The 18,460-nt window shown below is 36.7% G+C and overlaps 1 protein-coding gene across 2 annotated transcripts in view; it reads right to left on the minus strand.

The window, feature by feature from the left end:
• Window positions 1-18,460, minus strand: part of RSPO3 (R-spondin 3) — an 80,685-nt gene that overhangs the window by 30,732 nt on the left and 31,493 nt on the right. For both annotated transcript variants that reach the window (XM_058671169.1, XM_004587226.3), the window contains exon 4: window positions 14,070-14,267. In XM_058671169.1, coding sequence (XP_058527152.1) covers window positions 14,070-14,267 — 198 coding nt within the window. The remainder of the gene's footprint in view (window positions 1-14,069; window positions 14,268-18,460) is intronic.

Here is an 18,460-nt window from a genome sequence, read left to right on the forward strand (position 1 = left end):
GGAAGATTTCCAACTGAGGGGAAAAAAAAGAATATCTAAGATATCTTTGATTGTGATATCTCATAATATGTTACTACAACACAAGAGTGGAAATCTAGAATAAGATTAGAAATAATATGTCTTGTTAATTGCATTAGCAGAGGTAGAAGTGAGCTTTAGGAAAGATACAGCATTTAGTTATAAATTAGAACATGTGGATTATCATATATACATACAAATACATTTACACTAGTGTGCTTCATGTTGTGTCTAGCACACAACTGCTACTCAATGAATTTTTGTTGGATGAATACCCACACATAAGTATTTCAAAAAGTAAATATGTTATTATTTAAAAGACATTAAATTACCCACTATAAAGTCAAACAATAGATACTTAAACAATTTTGCTATATACATGAAAAAATTTTTATGTTCCTATTTTTCAAGAGTTCCTATAAACTGAAATGTTTATCTCAATAAAAAGTCAGGAAGACAGGGAAAACATTAAAGGAAGTCCAAATAACTAATAAAGATATCATTAGTCTTATTATTTGCAGTTAAGAAATGCTGAAAATAAGGTGACAAAATGCCGGTTCTTAATCCATCAAATTGATGAGCATTTCATAAATTAATAGTATCAGTTCTAGTAAGAATGTAAGAAAATAGGTAGCTCTTGCACATTGTATGAACTATTAAAATATTTTTGAAAAATAATCTAGCAGAAAATGATGTTAAAATTATTCACATTTTTTGATTTATCAACCCAAGATTTGAAGCTCATTTTATATTATGTTTCACAATGATTGAATACCTAGTAGGTTCCAGTCACAAGTGTAAGACTTTTATAAACACTTATTATTCATTACTTGTTAGATAATTACTGTTATCCTTCCCATTTTACAGATGAAGAAAATGTTCAAAAGCTAAATATTTTTCCTAAAGTCACAGAGGTTGAAAAAATAGTCACTGAAAAGCACAATTCAAATATAAACCAAGTAGTTGCAAAACCTGTCTGCAAGCCCTATGACCTCTCATTTCCTTCACTGCAATAGAGAATATCAGTTAATTAATGTTAGAGAGATCTTTATCATGGCAAGTAGGGCAAAACAAAAAAGCAAGTGATTTTATTGTCCATCAGTAGCAGAAAGCTTGAATAAACAATGTGGCATTCATGGAATATTTTGGTGCTATCAAAAATGAATTGGAACTTCTTAGAAAATGCCCCCAAAACACAGGCAATCAGAATAAAAATAAATAAATGGAATTACATCCAACTAATAAGCTTCTGGACTACAAAGTGAACACACAGTGAAACAGAATGGGAGACAGTATTTGCAAACTAAAACACTGATGGAGGATTAGTATCCAGGCTCTCTATAAAGAGCTCAAGAAACTCAACAAAAACAAAACATAAGACCAGTTAAGAAAAGGACAAAGAACATGCACACGCCTTTCTCAAAGATGAAATTCAAAAGGCCAACAGACACATGAAAAATGCTCAAGTTCACTGGGCATTAGAAAAATGCAACTTTAAATCATAGAGAATGGCTATCTTCTGAAAATCAAATAACAATAAATGATGGTAAGGATATGGGGAAAGAGGTACTTGAACCCACTGTTGGTGGGAATATAAACTTATGCAACCATCATAGAAGACAAAATGGAGATTTCTGTGATATCTGAAAACACATATACCACACAACCCTGCCATTCCACCCCTGGGAATTTATCCAAATGAAATGAAATAAGCACAAAGAGTTATCTGTACCCCATGTTTATGGCAGCTCAACTCACCAAAGCTAAGCTACGGAATCAACCAAGAAGTCCATCAACAAATGTTTAGGTGAAGAACACATGGTACACGTACACTATGCAATACTACTCACCCATAAATTAAAACAATGAAATGGATGCCAATGACAATCACTATGCTTAGTGAAATAAATCACATAGTTTTCCTGATTAGTGGTAAATGATTCACAGAGTACAAAAGAAACAATCTATAGATTGGCACTCAAGGATGTGAAAGAGAAAGAGGAAGACTGAGGGAGTGTGGGACATTCGCTGTCCAGCCTCAAGGGCACTGGGTTCATGCAGCCGATAACCACACACACACTGACTACTGGCTGGTGGTTAATAGCCAAAGTTTATTAAGAGCAAAATACTTTTTAAAAAGATTTATTTGAATTTTTTTATTGAAAAGTCAGATATACAGAGAGGGGCAGAGACAGAGAGGAAGATCTTCCATCCGTTGATTCATTCCCAAGTGGCCGCAACAGCCGGAGCTGAGCCAATCTGAAGCCAGGAGCCTGGAGCCTCTTCCAGGTCTCCCATGTGAGTACAGGGTTCCAAGGCTTTGAGCTGTCCTCTCCTGCTTCCCCAGGCCACAAGCAGGGAACCGGTTGGAAAGCGAGGCCACTGGAATTAGAAACAGTGCCCATATGGGATCCTTGCACATGTGGGGTAAGGAATTTAGCCGCTAGGCTACTGCGCCAGGCCCAACAGCAAAAGACTTTTAAAGACTGAGGGTCACATAGGCATAAGAGGGGAGGGTTTGCAACAGGATGTGATTTATGTGTGCACATGCAAGGGAGGCCAATCAGCAGACACTGTGTTTTTTTTAGCGGGCTACTAATAAGTAAACAGTATATACATGAAAGAAACTAGAAAAAAATACAACAAACAAACAAACAAAGAAAAGAAAACTTTGCTCTATTTCCAAAGCTTAAGAATCAGGGAGTTCCTACGCCCAGGTTTTCCCAATCAAACTGCCCCAGGACCTTTGCCCTGAGTTCCCAGAGCTTTTTCACAGGATTGCAGCTGGTTACAGTTTTACACTGGTGAGGTTTCCTGTCCTCCTACAATGGGAGAGCAAGAGGTTTATTCCACCTGTTGGTTGACTGCTTAATTACCTGTAATAGCTAGGGCTGAGCCAGGCTGAAACTAGCAGCCCAGAATTCTAATTGGGTTTCCCTCATAAATGACGGTAGCCCAAGCACTTGATACACCATTTGCTGTCCCTTAGAATGCACTAGCAGAAAGCTAGACTTGAAGTAGAGCCAACACTCAATTCCAATTTGGGATCAATGTCCCAAGCAACAGCTAAACGCACTGCCTGTAAATGACCACCTTTATATATGTCTATTTCTGTAAGCAGAAAAATAATCTGGAAGTGTAACACACTTTAAAATTATTTTTCTTATAAGAGTAGTTGACTAAGGGAGGGAGATTTTATTAGCTAACATTTCCTTTATATTTTATGTTTTGGAGTTTTTAAAAGAGTGTTTATTCTATTATTAAAATCAAAAAAAGGATTTTTGAAAACTGAGCCAAAAAGAGAAAAACAAATTAACCAAATAACAAATCCATAGCTGAATTGAGTTGATTCTGCAATTTGAACTATTTCAGTAGTTTTTTGGTAGCTTACTCAGCTAACATTTCACTTATTAAGCATTAATTTTGAAGACGTGAACATGACAACAGTGATCTTATGAGTAGAATACTAGTTTCTTTTTTTCTTTTTTTTAATTGATTACATTGCATTATGCGACACAGTTTTATAGGCACTGGGATTCCCCCCCCCCCCAAACCCCCCCATGTCGGATTCTTCCACCTTGTTGCAACACCACAGTTCAAATTCAAGAATACTAGTTTCAAATGTAAAAACCCTGAAGGGAGGGCCTGGCAGCGTGGCCTAGCAGCTGAAGTCCTCGCCTTGAACGCGCCAGGATCTCACATGGGCGCCGGTTCTAATCCCGGCAGCTCCACTTTCCATCCAGCTCCCTGCTTGTGGCCTGGGAAAGCAGTCGAGAACGGCCCAAAGCTTTGAGACCCTGCACCCATGTGAGAGACCTGGAAGAAGTTCCTGGTTCTCAGCTTCGGATCAGCGAGCACCGGCCATTGCGGTCACTTGGGGAGTGGATCACCGGAGGAAGATGTTCCTCTCTGTCTCTCCTCCTCTCTGTGTATCTGACTTTGTAATAATAATAATAATAATAAAAGCCTGAAGGGAAGGGAGGTAAGGGTGATAGGCAGGAGGTTTGGCACAAAGCACAGATAATATGGCAGGAGTTCGTGCAAAAGTATCACCTCATCTAAATTGTATATCATTTTCACTGAGACATAAAAATTACTTGGACTGTTTAGTGACTCTTCCTTAAATCTGATTCTTTGCAAAAATTGGAAAAGTGCGTTCTTCCAGCAGAAACAACAAATAAATAAAACAATCCTTTATAAGGCATATTTTTGAGTTACGACAGCATGTGCTCATAGAGGCTAGAGTTATGACCTGGTGGTATATACACAATATAAACACAAGAGTTCACTAATTAGGATTGGGTTAATTTTAAAGTTTCAGTGGCCTGGTGTATAATCAAGCAGAAGGTCATTACCCACACTGGAACATTTCACACAGAACAGTCAGCAGCTAGCAATAGAAATGAACATGTCTTTACTTAACCTTGCACAAATGAGTCCCAGACACCATGCACGCGAGTACTGTACTCTTTTTCTATGTGTTTAAAGCTGGTTGAACCCCTATTAAAGTGTTTTGCACAAAACAAATTAATTGCATTAAAATATTATTTGAATTATGCTGGATATGTTTCTCTAGTATAAATTAGCACAAGTTTATCACTCTTCTTAAGGTTTTTCTTTTCTGTAAATACTATTACACATATGCTACCTGGTAGAATAAGGTATTTCTCAATTCGGCCAACTTTGGGCATTTTCTTTCTTAAATCCATAGTTCTTGTCAGCTTAGCATGATTTCAGTAGCAAGAAAGAGAGTGCGCGATGACGTTGTCTGAGCATGCGGCAATTTGTGCCTAAGAAGCCATTATTTTTATTTTTGCGTAAGGCAATTTGATTTATGTTATTTTCAACTAAAATATCCTGATGAATGCAGAGAAGTAACAGTGCTGTTGGTGAAAAAGAATATCAATGAGATGGGCCCGGCGGCGTGGTCTAGCGGCTAAAGTCCTCGCCTTGAAAGCCCCGGGATCCCATATGGGCGCCGGTTCTAATCCCGGCAGCTCCACTTCCCATCCAGCTCCCTGCTTGTGGCCTGGGAAAGCAGTTGAGGACGGCCCAATGCTTTGGGACACTGCACCCGCGTGGGAGACCCAGAAGAGGTTCCAGGTTCCCGGCATCGGATCGGCGCGCATCGGCCCGTTGCGGCTCACTTGGGGAGTGAATCATGGGACGGAAGATCTTCCTCTCTGTCTCTCCTCCTCTGTGTATATCTGGCTGTAATAAAATGAATAAATCTTTAAAAAAAAAAAAGAATATCAATGAGAGATTAAAAACTTTATATTATTCTCCTATCAAGGAGATAATCATCAAAGTCATATAAATAGTTTTAGAGAAACTGAAAAAGAGAAATAAAAATTACAGTAGAGTATTTCTATCTTTTTGACAGAACAAGAAAGGTTTTTCTTTTTAAAAAAACAAAAGTTTAAAAAGGCTGCTCTGAAAAGTAAACAAAAAGAGCATTATAGGTGGAAGTGGGTAAGAGCATAGGGGATTAGGAGGTTTTGAAAAATTTTTCATTTATATCCTTTTTATTATGCTGATAATAATAGCCTTCTTGCTGTAAAATTTTGTGATAGAATCCTTGTGCTTGGATCCATCAGTTAAACATGTCTTGTTTGGAATCTATTGGACAGTAATGTACAAGTTCCAGACCACTGGAGTGGTGCATTCCTATGGGCAAAGCAAAAAAAAAAAAAATTTTTTTTTTTTTTTGTTAGTAAACTGACTGTATTTATTTGGTCACACCTTTTTGGAGACCTGAGAACAAGCTATCTAATCCTTTTTGGCCGATTCCAACATCTACAAAGTTAGGCTATAAAGCTGCATTGAAGATGTTGCTGGAGTATATAAAAAGGGAATAAGATAATGATCTATGGAAAGAATCCTTCTTTTGTGCCTTCAGATGTAGGGTGTCTTGTGTGCCAAAGATGTTTCAGCCACACCAGCAGTTTCAAGCAGGGACTGTAATGGGAATGTGGGAAGGAGGACAGGAGCTTGAAAGGAGGAAGTGTCTTTTTGCTGAGAAATGTTTACTTTGTAATTAGCAAAGGACAAGAAGGCCCTTTTGGAAACTATATTTGGGGGTCCAGAATTTAAATTTATGCTGATGCTCTCCCAGTCTCTCTCTGGGGAACACTTCTAATTGGCAGGGATCTTGGTTGGCTGGAACAGGCTGCAAATGAAGCCAAGGTCACAGGGTCATTTCTCCAAAGGGCCTGTTAACTCAGCTCAGTTGCACACCCACAAGCTGTACCTTTAACCCCACTTAGCCATCTTACAAACACATACTAGCACATCAACATGGTGGTCACAGAAAGAAGCACAGAATAGTTCTCGCCATATCAAAACAAAAAAGTATGAAGAGATATTTTATTTTTGCCAACATAAACAAACATCTTTGTAAATGTGTTAGCACTTTAATGAATGAGGCAGCTACTGGAGGTACACAGACTGTCTACCGATACATATTGTAAGTGATCTGATCATTGGTGGCCACCATTGTACAGAACAACATAAAACAAGGTGTTAATACCTTGAATGATGAAAACCCACAAAAAGGGCCTTTTTGTCTTTTCTGGTCACTCGCTGTATTTTTGGCACTCTAGAGGACCTGGCATATAGCTGGTTCTTTAGTAAATATTTGTTGAGGGTATGTGTGTATCTGGACTGGCCTTTTTTTTTTCTATTTTGCCCTTTACAAATTTCAATATACACCAGAAAGAGCATCCTACACTACTGTATCAACTATCAATGGCGTTTTGACAAAACAAGAGTCTCTCAGACAACAGGAGATTGTTGAAGAAATGGGCAATGATCTAATGGCCAACAAGAGAATAACCTTTATGGCATATTGCATAAAGGGTCATATATACGTGGAATTTTTTGAGGTGACTGCAGCTTCTCCTGCCAGAAGGCATCTTCTGATCCTTCCATTCTACAGTCAGGACTTGCCTTATGATTAGCACAGGTTAACAGAATGCAGTAAGAGTAAAATTGTGCAGGTTCTAATCCTAGCCCCCAGAGGAACTTCTTTCCATCTTCTGCTTGGGGCCCCATGGAACCATTATCCCATCTTGATAGTGACAAAAACATGGCATAGTTTCTCAGTCCTCAACCCACGTGAAGGAATTCCGCCAAGATCAAAATTACACAGTGGCTCTCAGCCTAGATTTCCCAGCCACAGATTGTTAAATAAATGGCTGTTGTTTTAAGCTTCTACATTTTCAAGTTATTTGTTATGCAGCAAAAGCCAACTGAAACAACCTCTAGCACGGGATCTAAACAATGGCAGGACCATTGTTTGCTTAGGAACTAAAGAACAGTTCGTGTAGTACAGCTACTACTGACCAACAGCCTGACCAACGTGTGTTATGTCACACACAGCAATGGCTCAGAAAGCATTAGATGTTTATAAACATTGTAAAAAAAAATAAAATCTCAGCTAATATGAACATTTTCAAAGCTCATTTAAAATAAAAGCTATTTTAGAATAGGGATACTGAGTTTCATACCAATGTTACAGAGAAGCCTACAAATAATTTTCGTACTACAACAGGAAGGAAAGGATTGCATAGATAACATTCACCAAGAATTCTGACCACCAGTAGTAATGTTCCAGAAACTTCATGGAGTCTGCAAAAATGTAATTATACAAACTTGATCTACATCTTCATTATAAAGGAGTCATAACTTTTGGCTGAGCTCTAAAAGCTTGATAACAAACCCAAGATTATGCAGCATTAAATCAAAGGCTTTCTATTTTCTGCAAAGCTTCAATACTGAGAAATGTAAGAACATACAACAAGATTATAAAATATGTTAGAGGTAAGAAGCTTCATAAGTGTTACACCGTTTTTTTCTTTTTCCTACAAATATCTAGGTGCTGGCTGAGTTCCTTCTGTTTCATTATGACACAGGGAGACAACTGTTCATAAAAAGGAACTTGACTTTGTCTTTAAGCCACAAACTTGGACAACAGGGAATCCTAACAGATACTGCCATTACAATGTAAAAGGGACTAATGACAGGTTGAGGTCTGTTGCTTAGGCTACCAAATGTTTTTTTCTTAATGAATAATAAATTCTGGCTGCAAATCTGCTGAGTTTTCAAGTTGATTTAAAGTTACAATAACTAAATTGGAGCACGTGGGAAAAACCAAAAATGGGTAAGAGTTGTGTAATAGATCCTTGGAGAAAAAACTGCCATCAAATAAGAAAAGGAGTAGGCTATACTTAAACATTCAAGAAGAGATTCTGCGGATGAATCTCTTTGTAAGGAGATTTGCAAATTAGAAAGCCTGAAATCTTACAAAAATGATAATATAATTGTACTCTAAAAAGAAAAGATATTTAAAATATGGTAAAGCACATACCAGTCTGTAATCTGTTCATCTTTAACGATCTTACTGAGTCCAGTTATAATATGTAAAAATATGAAGAAACAAAATTGTAAAGCATTAGCCCGAATCGTATGAAACTGTTAATAATTGACCACTTATAACCTATGGAAAGGATATTTGCATACAGTTCTAATAGGAGACCACACAGAAAGGAGAACTGATATATCTATGTAAAGAGTGGTTGAGCAACTGGCAGGCCTTTCCAATTGAAGATTTTAAATGAAAATTGGCTTGACCTTTAACAGGCAATATATCCTTTTGCCTTAAAAATAACCCTTTGAAAATGAAGGTTTTTATTAAAGGCAATGGACTACTGTCTTGAAGTTTTTACTAAAATTATTTATTTTCATTTTGTCTCAAAGGCAGAGACAGATACAAAGACAGACAGGGAAAAAGTTCTTCCATCTGATAGTTCAATCCAGAAACATGCAACAGTTGAACAACAGTTTGAGCTGAGTGAGCTGAGTCTCCCACAAGAGTGGAAGAGATCCAACCACTTCAGCTGTTATTTCTACCTCCCAGAATATACATAAGCAGGAAGCAGGGATCAGAAGTATCAGCAGTACTTGAAGTAGGCACTTGCTCATAAGAAATGGGTGTCTCAAGCCATGTTTTAATTGATTCATCAAAGACCTTCCTCTCTCGGAAATTTGAAATCTGCAATATTTGAATATCTTTGTTTGGTACTGGGATATTTTAAAACTATTGTATTTCAGTAAAATTGATACCTTCAGAATCTGAACAAGCAATCCATCTGGAAAAAAAGACTGAGTAGACCTCCAAAATAGCAGAGAGAGATTGATGGGTTTAATGCCATGGCTTCTAATCCTAGGTACTACCAGCAGATAATAATTAATGTTCCCTAGAGACTAATTGCTTCTGGGTGAGACCTACAGTCTCTAGTGCCATTAATTTCTCAGCTCTGTACTTAGTGCTCTCTGCTTTGTGTCAAGTGGCTGATCTATTAACGGGTTTAGGGCAAGGGTAGGAAGCTCTCGGCTGTGCTGAAACAGGATGCATGTCTTCCATGAGATGACAGTGGGGACAAAGGACATCATCTACAAACTCAGAGAAGATAGGCTGTCTATATTTTTAGCTAACGAATCCCTAAATTCAGATTTTGATGAATTATTTCAGGAATCATTACGTTTTGAAGAGGAATTGATATTTACTACAAATGGCAGGCATTTGCTGAGACAGTTAGGCTACTGCTTGGGATGCTTGCATACGTATCACACTGCCATGACTGGGTTGAAGTCCTGCCTCTGCTCTGTCCCACCTGCTCCCCATTATTGGCATCACCGAAGGCAGCAGGTGATAGCTCCAGTGCTTGGATCCCTAGTAGCCTTGTGGAAAATCCAGACTGAGACCCGGAATCTGAGCTTCAAGCCTGATCCAGCTCTGCCTATTGTAGGCATCTGAGTAATGAATTAGTGGCAGATACATTTCTCTGTGTTTCTCTATTTGAATCTCTGCATTGCCAAAAAGTAAAAATAAACATTTTCTATAAAATAAAAGGCACTGGAATGTATATGAAGAGTTAAGCAGTGAACTACAGGGAAGAGGAACAAATTTAAGAACAAAGCCGACTTAATGTCATTTTGGGTTGTATCTTAAAAAATTGGTCTTGTAATTTTACATATTGTACTTACAAAAACATAATGAATATTCATAATATTTACATTACAGGGTGTGATTATTAGCCATTTATAGAATCACATGTAAGATTTTTTTTGCTTTGTATAATACCTACTACTTTCAAGCCTATGTTATATTCCAAATATGGAATGATATAAAAGTTCTTACCTTTTTGGGGGGGGGGGAAGTATCTTTGGATATTTCAGTACCTTTTTAGTAAATTCCCTTTCAATTTCTTTGATGGAAGAGATACTAGCATGTCTTTATGCCAAAACAATAGATTCCTACCACATCTTTTTATGACTCTTTTCTCTCTTGCCTACTCCAATATCGTATCTATAACTGATTAGCATCTATTCGTGAAATTAGCCAAATAACAGAATCAATGCAAAAGCCGTTTATGTAGAATTCTCTTCAGTTAGAGAATTGTAAAAATTAATGCAAAAAATAATTAATGCAATTAATTAATGATTCTTCTTCAGTTATGCCACATACAAAAATGCCCTTCTGAATGAGATACAAACATACTCACACATTCCTATCATGGTTCACTTCCTTGTGTGGGAGATGTTTACATTTAACACATCAAAAGCATCAATAAATATAAATTTACAACTCATGAGAGTGCATTTTCCCTGCTTACTTCTATTTCAAAATGCACTGCTTCAATGTATATGGTACCAGTCTAAGTTACGCTGTATGCCCTCAAAATATAACTTATGATTTTTGGATATTTCAGTTACATGATTCAATTGAAACAGGTTCACGCTAATTACACTTAAATGACAATAGCCTGTTATTAAAGCTAGCTGATTAAGAATGTAGGGCAGACTAAATGATAGCATACCACATAAAGGGAAATAGTACGGAATGGTAGAAATAATAAAGCATATAAAAATTAGACTTGGGGCTACAAGAATTGTGTTTTTTTCTCCCTGAATTAATTTGCTATGATTATTTTAAACATAAAAACATGATAGCAAAGAAAAATGTATTTGTATAGGGTTTTGCAATCTGTTTCTTCAAAAAGCATGTTTTAGAAAGCATCTCATAGCTAGAATAATCAATCGTTTTACTAAAACACTTCCTTCTATTCAACTTCTTTGTGTACATTTTGGATAGTCATTTTCTGAATCTTATCGTTCTTCCCCAGGAAATTTAGCCTTTGATAATTAAAACAGAGCAGGAAAAAATCCTAAACACATGCTCCATACCTTTTCCAAATATAAGTTGTCTACCTCTGTCTATTATTAATACCTCTCAAGCAGGGAGCATAGACGCAAGTTTAAGTTCAACCTTTTCTGGTTAAAGCTTATAGTAAGAACTCCACCTTTCATAATAAAAACTTTACATTTTAAAAATTCATCAATAATACAAATCTTTTATTTGTTATTTTAAAAATGTGCTTACAGGTTGCTAAAGCTTGACTTACTTAAAGTAAGAAACAGCAATCCACATTGGAAAACACAGAAAAGTTTAAGTTTTCTACTCTACTTTGATAATATTCTGCCATCCCTCTATACCTGTGGTCCTCATCACGCATCATACATTCAAGTCAATATTAAAATGTCAAGATACTTTGCTACTTAAAGTACGAAAAACATGTAACAGAGCCTAAATGGAAACTTTGCCTAATATTATTTTGATGTGATCCTTGATTCAGTGGACCTAATGAGATGTCCATAGTTCATAATTACTAATGGATTTGATATCTTTATATTTGAGCAGGATATTTGAAAAGAAACTTAAGAAAACTGTTAGAAGAGTAAATAATGCAGGACAAACTGGTTTTCTTCCCATCTTGAGTTTCTAAAACTTTTGAGAAACATGTTAAGAGTATGTAAAAGTGGATTTAAACCTGGCACGTAAGTATAAATATCATCCACATATTCTATTTGTTATACTATGCATTACCAAATTTGAAAAGAATCAAATATCTAAATTTTTCTACTTGTCTAAAGTTCTCTTTGTAAATGTAAAATGTCACTGTATTCTCAGAGGGAAGGAAAAAGATCAGAAAGAAACATTTAAGCCAAGTCTTGTGTCACAGGTTACCATTTCAAATTTCTTGTGGCATTATTTATAAGTGGCTAGTTTAAGAATTGACATTTCCAATGTAAATGTTTAAGTCTAGTGCTAGAAAAATATATCAGAAGCCTACATTCTCAAAAAAAAATAAAGCACAATTTAATTTAATTTTCTATTGGCTAAGCTTTTTCACTTATGTTAAAAACAAAGGATATTACATGATGATTAATAACACAGAATCATGGAAATAATTATCTGAGCAAAAACACCTGTGAGACATTAAATTTTAAGAAAATTTAGGAAAGTAACATAAGTAAATGAATAGCTAAGGGAGCACACCAATAGGAGAGTGATGAAATACTTGACTTCCAAATTCAGTCTTAAAAATCTAAGTTGCTTTAAACTAATTGTCAACAAGTGCCAGAAAGACTCTAATCACTAGCCAACTTGCATCCCCTAAACTAAATTTTAATCAAAACCTCTTATAAATTCACAAGTCTGAAGTTCTGTTTAACACAACTCATCTCTTAGAGAATTTTATCACATCAACTGGTGAGATATAATGGCAATGTTGATGTTTATATATTCTAATGATGGCCATTTTTTTTTTAGCAGAGGGAATATCAAAGTGCAGGTAAGCCAGATTCTCTTATGTATGAGCAATAAAATGTTCAAGTTCTCACAGTATCTGCTTCTGTGTTCCCCACTGAACTTTGTTCTAAGTCTTCAATCTTATTTTTTTATACGATATTGTGGTTATCTCTTTAAACCTACTGGCTGGCTCACCTCCCATTGGTCTCTTCCCTTAAGTAGTATACTTTTTACTTGTGAATTTCTAGGATTCAACACTATGTGAACATAAAGGAAGAATTTAATAAAATTATGTTGAATGACCAAATAAGCATGTGAAAATAAAGTAAGGTAGTTCAGTCATGAGGCAAACATTTTTCAAACTGCAATTAGCTGAAAGATGAACTGATAGCTTCACTGGATAACAAAGTGATCTTTAAAGTTATACGACATATTTGTGGCAGTAGTGCTGAGAACATTAGTGAGAAAGATTCGAAAGTCAGCAGCTGCAGTTCTAACTGCAATTTTATTCATTCTCAATAAACAGATTAAATGCTATATTTCTCCTATCAGTTTATCCTATATTCTGTATGTTTAAGACATTAAAGTTTAACTCAAACTACAGATTTAGCAGCCCTTATCCAAAATCTCTGGAGCCAGAAGCATTTTGGATTTCAAGTTTTTGATTTTGGAATATTTATATATATATAAGGAGATATCTTGGGGATAGAACATAAGTTAAAACATGAAATTTATTTAGGTTTCATAGGAGGGACCTTCAGCAAGTTAATCAACATGCATATTATGAGAAAGTAATGAATGGCTTTCAGAATTTTTTTCACCAAAATGAACATGTCTTTTAAATTCCATTTTCTGCTAATTCTTTGAAGTATTCTAGCATATACCTTACACATTAACCTAAACATAATTTCATGCAATAATTTTAATGGCTTTGTGTATATAACAAATTTTCAAGGTACAAGATTTTCCATCTGTGGATCACATCAACACTCAAAAATTTAGATTTGGGATAATTTAGGTTTCAGATTTTCAGATGTGGGGTGTACCACCTGTCCTTTGTAGACAATGAACAAAGGAGTAGGTTGATGGTAATGACTGTTTGATATGTTCTTGTATTAGATGACATTCAACCATTTGTTTAATGAGACCTCGTGAAGTTGTTTTGGGAGCTAAGAAGCTGGATGGTAGAAAAAATAAAGGTTAAAATGCTTAGAACATAGAAAAGTTAATTGGAACTCAGTCCACACCCTCATGTATGTAGTTGATGCTTCTGATATCCGGCTACACCTTACAGCATCACATCTTTATTTTACAATTTATAGCCAACGTGTTCTTTGGTACACATAACACATCAAATTATAAGGATTCAAACAGGCATATTTTCTTAGTATGACTGTACCTCGTTCTCCCTTTTGACACTTCTTTCTTTGCACTGTACACTTTCTTGTTTCACTTGTAGGGGGACACAGGTTACCCTTTGCTGAGGGGTGCTGAATTATTTCTCTGACCCGTGTTTCAGTCCCTCTTTTGAAACCACAAGTTTTTCCTTTCTTCGCACATGGACTCCAAGTACTCCATTCACTGGCCTCACAGTGCACTGAAACAGAAAAACAACAACAAAAGTTTCAGTTGCTCACAACCACTTGCTCTGTTGTTAAACAAAGTAAAAGGTTGACTTCCGTTAATACTTTCCCAAACTCTGAGGAAGATCCTGCAGATCAAAGTTGAGCAAGATGTTTAAATATTAAAGGAAATAAATGGGAAAGGTAAGAATGCAATGTTTTCATCCTATAAAATCAAAATCACCTAGGAAAGTCAAATATGAACCCCATGTGTATTCCTCCATACTTTTTAACCTAGTCACCAACATGACTAATCACAATGAACAATGCTTCACAGTTTATATAGCACTGTTTTGATTATTGACTAATTCTAACTAGAATTTGAGAAAACTATCGAGAGCAAAACTGACTCTCAAACACCAATAAGCATTAGAATCACCAAAAAGTTTACTAAAACACAGAAGCCAACTCCAGAGCTTTTGAAATGGCTGGCTGCGGTGGAGATGCAAAATTCCCTGAGAACACAGAGGATGCTGATGTGCAGATTGTAGGGGCAGCCTTTGAGAAGCTCTGTGCTGGTAGATGAATCCTTGAGCAGAAAACCAACCCACGTGTTTGATTGCATTCACTTTCTCTTCTGCTTTATGGGTAACTGACTGTTTAAATATTGTCCCTTTTTAGTGAGTACTGCACAGGTCTAGCAGCATCTATTTTAAGTTCTGGGCCAATTTCCATATATAATCTGCCTTTAGAATTAGCTGGGTTGAGTCATTCCTGAGCTGAAATCATGTACTTTTTCTATGGCTTCTTTTAGAAATTTGTTTCCTTTTTCTGTGTGTGTTTCTTGCTTCTTGGCTATAATGGTTTCCTTGGGTCTTCTAATACATGTTTACACTTCTAGTGGGTAGAAACGTGAAAAGTGATATTATATTTATGTCATAAAACTTTCATATAATGAACGAGACAAGTTGTAGTGGCAACCTTTTCGTATGACACAAGAATCTCTTTTCAGGGAAACAAATTTTCAAACTAAAACCAAAATTACTCAATATCTATGTTTCTTTTATCTTCTGTATTGAGAAAAACTGTAACATTGAGAGTTGTTATCTATTCATTAATGAGGCAAGTGTCTCACAAAAGTAATGATCTCCCTGTCCCTGGAAATGATCCTGCTGTGGTTGATCATCAGTCTGAGATATTGTAAAAAGAATTCCAGAATTGGAAGGGAAGTTGAACTGGATGTCCTACCAGTAATGGCCTTACAACACCATTACTCTTTTGCTCTAATTCTTGTTGACTGCATGGTCCCGTAGGGCATGCCCTTGCTATCCAGTATTTGGAGTGAAACATCTTTCCGTGGCTACTTAAGTCCAACTCTCCAAGAGAAGCATTGAAAACAGCAGAAGGACAGTGCAAGAAGGAAGCAGATATCTGGAGCCCAAAGTGTAAAGAATGTGTTCTCTCATGAAATTGGGCTCATTGGGTGTTTGTGTTTAATCTGACCTTCAGGTCATGAAGAGTGGATATGTCGTAATATTCCTTTTTCACCCCAGCTCTACTTAAGGTCTTCAAAAAGTTTGTGGAGATATATTATGAAAAGCCTCTGTCTGGACTTCAACTTTACTTTGTGCATCAAAATAAACTTATATTTTCATTCTATTTTTCCAATTTTTAAAAAAAGTTATGTATATACAGCAGTATTTTCTTTTTGAGACTTTTAACATCTAGGTAGGAAGTGAGTAAGGTGGTGTAGATTTCAGAAGGAAAAAAATCTCATTCTATTGAATGAGTGGGCAGTTAAAGCTAAGTTAGTAATTATAGTGCTTGATTAAGATTCAGTCGACTTCTGGAGTTATCATTTCAGCCTTCTGGGTCTCAGTTTTTATATTTGCTAATGGAGCAGCTTTATTATTTCATTGTGATAATGAAACAAATCATTTCCCATAAAATGATACAGTGCCTTCAGGCCAGACACCACATGATAAGAAATGTTGCACAAGCAACAAGGGCTGGCACCTACAAAGGTTGTCTGATTTTACTACCACCGTGACATACATCAGTTGAACCTGTTAAATAAGTCATATTCAGTAAATTATTCTTATTTTATTTCAAAGGCCAAACAACAGGGCAAGAGACAGAGAGAGAGAGAGAGATGGAGAAATTTTCTGTTTGCTGATTCGTTCCCCAAATGCTGGCATGGCTGGGAATGGGTCAGGCTGAAGCCAGGACTCTAGAACTCAGTATGGATCTCCTACATGGGTGGAAGGAACTCAAATACTGGACCATCACCGTCTGTCTCCCAGGGTGCATACCATCAGGAAGTTGGATCCAAAGAGGAGTAGCAACTCAAATCCTAACACACTGATGTTGAGCTTAGGGGTTCTGAGTTATCTTAACTGCTTCACCACAACCCACTCCCAACAAATGGCTTTTGATTGCTAGCGCCTATTCTAAAAAACTTGAACTTTTAAAATTTATTTATGGTAAGACAGTCTTAGTCCTACTAGCTTATAAATTACCAGAAAGCTTTGACGTTTCGTCCAACAGTGTGGCAAGAGTTAAATGTTCTCTCTGATAAGAAAACATTACTCAACTTAGCTAAATAGCACTTCAAGGTTTACTACAACACCTTCAATAACTAAGAAAATATAAATATGTGTGTCTTTTTTTGGAGGGGTAAAGAAAAAATTATAAACTTTCTGCAGCTCCTGAATTTCCGTCTTTGACTATTCCACAAATGGCTTCCTATTTTTTTTTCCCCCTTACGAAGAGATGAACCTGAAGTGCATTCTCAAGTGCCTTTTTTCTTCATCCTATATTGTTCTCCTGTTTTTCTTTTTCACTTTGCTTTTATTGACTAGAGAAAAATCTTAATCAAAATGAGCCATTAACTATTTCAGGATTATTGTTTTTCATATTCCAATGATGTTAAAATACCATTTACGAATTTTATCTTAGCAATGGAATGGTTAGAAGTAAAAGTTCTGTGATGGACCTGAAGCGGTTAAATCACCACTTGGCTGTTAATCTAACACTTAAAGTTTCTAAGAGAAGGCAGTGCTGGGGGACCCAGGGGAGACCTGGAGACTATTGTGTACTGAATCAGGAGGGCATTTGTGTGCAAATGCCAACATCAGGGCAGCATTAAAGGTTCTCTTGGTTCTTGCCCAGCAGAATTTGAAATTTTGTATGCTGTTTTCCTATTAGGTTTAGCAGCTGTTCCCCAAGTGTTCCTCAAACTTGTAGCTGTAGTAGCTGCTACATTTAAAAGATGGAAAATAAAGGGCCTGGCGGCGTGGCCTAGCAGCTAAAGTCCTCGCCTTGAAAGCCCCGGGATCCCATATGGGCGCTGGTTCTAATCCCGGCAGCTCCACTTCCCATCCAGCTCCTTGCTTGTGGCCTGGGAAAGCAGTTGAGGACGGCCCAATGCATTGGGACCCTGCACCCGCGTGGGAGACCCGGAAGAGGTTCCAGGTTCCCGGCATCGGACTGGCGGCAACCGGCCCGTTGTGGCTCACTTGGGGAGTGAATCACCGGATGGAAGATCTTCCTCTCTGTCTCTCCTCCTCTGTGTATATCTGGCTGTAATAAAATGAATAAATCTTAAAAAAAAAAAAAAAAAGAAAAAGAAAATAAAGCCTGACAGGGATCCATCATTTAGACAACCTATCTGAGGGACCTGCTCTCCAAGAAGCTCAGCCTGCAGTTAATCAGACCCAGCACTGCCTCACTCTGTCAGTTTGAGTAAGTCCAAAATCTTCATTCTTGTTGCTGAATGTGTGTAAGCAGAACATTCCATTAAAGTTGTGTGTGTGAAAATATAAGGCATTTAGTTCTATCAATTCCACAGCTCATAGTCTTTAGTCTAGCCACTGAGCTCAAAGGAAAAAGTGTTTTCCTCCACAGAGGAATAACTCGGACCAATGGCTGAGGTTAAATCTAGATGTTGTGTGAAACTCTTGCCCTTAGGTAAAAATCCAATTCAAGACCAAGACACATACACACACACACACACATACACACACACACACAGATACACAAATTCGTATTCATTTCACTATGGTTAAAATTTCCATTAGTAATAATATGAAATGAATCTATCATGATCAGAATAGTTGTAATGATTATTGTCTCTAAGAAACAACTGCATGTCCACCGAGCATTAAGTTTTACTATGAAACATGCTGTGTGGAAGGCTAGAAAAGCATGTTTAAAGAGTATCTTCATA

The sequence above is a fragment of the Ochotona princeps genome, chromosome 1 (genome assembly GCF_030435755.1).
Source record: "Ochotona princeps isolate mOchPri1 chromosome 1, mOchPri1.hap1, whole genome shotgun sequence".
In the NCBI taxonomy this organism is placed as follows: domain Eukaryota; kingdom Metazoa; phylum Chordata; class Mammalia; order Lagomorpha; family Ochotonidae; genus Ochotona; species Ochotona princeps.